Below are 1884 nucleotides of genomic sequence, written 5' to 3' on the forward strand. Positions count from 1 at the left end.
TACTCTACGGATGTCTTTTCTTTTTCATCTATGCATACGATTCAATCGGTAGGTTAGGTAAAGTCATGCTACTGCCCAACTAGATGCAAGCATGCATAGGTACTGTATGTACGAGTGGTTTTTTATTCTTCTAGAGCATTGCATGTATACCAGCAAGCAACTGATCGTGATTGGTGTATGAAATGTGAAAGTTACAGCTACAACCGGAATGAGTGCACTGTGCACGGCGTGCACTGATCGTGATTATTAGAAACCGCATACTTAAAGGTGCATCACTGTCCGATAGGAAAGCTACTAGCTTTGGTCACTTTCCGATATTGTCAAAAAAAGCTTTGTTGCTAGGCTTCTTGGATTCAAAGGGGGTTTTAATGAAATTTTGGAGGAGACTAATCCTTAGAAAATTTTCCTATATGTGTTGTTTGAGTCATAGAATAGCAATTCATAGAAAAAAATCATAGGACTCATTTGCACTAGATTCTGTAAAAAATAAATCCATCCATGCAAACCTCAAGTTTAGAATCCGACGATTTTCCTGTGTACAACAAAACATCCTGCGGGCTTCTTCATTTTTTTATCAACAACTTTATTCTTGCACCTCAAATTTTTCTCAAAATAAAAAGGTGTAACGTGTTCATACAAAAAAAATCAACAATTTCATATGTAGTCTACACAAAGGGAAGAAACGACAAATACATTTAAAATAGGCTTATTTCTATTGAATTTGGGCTGGAAAAAAAATTGTGTGTAGCCTACAAATCATCATATGGCTTAACTAACCTGTTCGAAAACATACATAACATGTATTTGTTTTCATAATTTTATAAATTAACATAAAATAAAATAGTATTTTAGCACAATTTAAAATTTTCATGCTCACAGCCATCTACTACACTGCTATTTGTTCAACATAATTATTGAAAGTGATCAGGTTGTTCACAACTCGATTGACTGTATGCTTCTGCATGTTGCTCTCCCACGATCAACTGAAAAACGCCACATCTATCCGGACGAACACTACTCCAACTTCCCTAGATAACTTCTTGTTGTGATTGGCCTCCTATTGGAGCACTATAAGCGGAGGCGTGCAGTCTCGCGTCTCCAAAAGGCAAAGCTAACAAGTCCAATCAGAGTTGGAGAAAATAGCGTGCATGCTTGTCCAGTTTGGATTGGCTGAATTCGCCTATAAATATGAAGATCGAGGCGCACACACTTGCAAGTACGTAGCAACACAAGCTTAGCCATGACGATGAGGAAGCGCCCCTCGTCCTCTCTTCTCGTAGCACCGCTGCTGTTTATGCTTCTTCCAGCGTTTGCTCTTGCTGCGGGGAGGCACAACCTGATCACTAGAGACCCTCAGTACGGCCCACAGGTAAACCCAAATCTAGAACCACTTCCAGGAAAACAGCCAGATCCAAACCCTCAACCACTACCAGACCCACAACCATTGCCAGAACCACGACCAGACCCAAAGCCGCAACCGCTACCCGAGCCTAAACCTCATACAAACCCACAACCACTGCCAGAGCCACAACCTGATCCAAACACTCAACCATTACCAGGACCACACCCTGACCTGAATCCACAACCATTGTCGGGCCAAAACCTGCAACGGTTGATGAACCCACAACCTAACCCAAACTCGCGGCCACTACCAGATCCACGGCCAAACCCAAACCCTCGGCCATTACCAGGACCGCAGCCTGATCCAAATCCACAACCTTTACCAGACCCAAACCCGAAACCATTGCCGGACCCACATCCGAACCCAAACCCCCAGCCATTACCAGGACCGCAGCCTAATCCAAACCCACAACCATTACCAGACCCAAACCCAAAACCATCGCCAGACCCACAACCAAACCCAAACCCTCAACCATTACCAGG

At 43.2% G+C, this 1884-nt stretch overlaps 1 protein-coding gene across 1 annotated transcript in view; it reads left to right on the forward strand.

Annotated features, from left to right (window-relative positions):
* The first annotated feature begins 1227 nt into the window (after positions 1–1227).
* Positions 1228–1884, forward strand: part of LOC119323434 (protein TsetseEP-like) — a 1592-nt gene continuing 935 nt past the window's right edge. Inside the window, exon 1 of the mRNA XM_037597098.1 lies at positions 1228–1709. Within this exon, the coding sequence (XP_037452995.1) occupies positions 1241–1709 (469 nt within the window). The 5' untranslated portion in view covers positions 1228–1240. The remainder of the gene's footprint in view (positions 1710–1884) is intronic.

The sequence above is a fragment of the Triticum dicoccoides genome, chromosome 6B (genome assembly GCF_002162155.2).
Source record: "Triticum dicoccoides isolate Atlit2015 ecotype Zavitan chromosome 6B, WEW_v2.0, whole genome shotgun sequence".
NCBI classification, from domain to species: Eukaryota; Viridiplantae; Streptophyta; class Magnoliopsida; order Poales; family Poaceae; genus Triticum; species Triticum dicoccoides.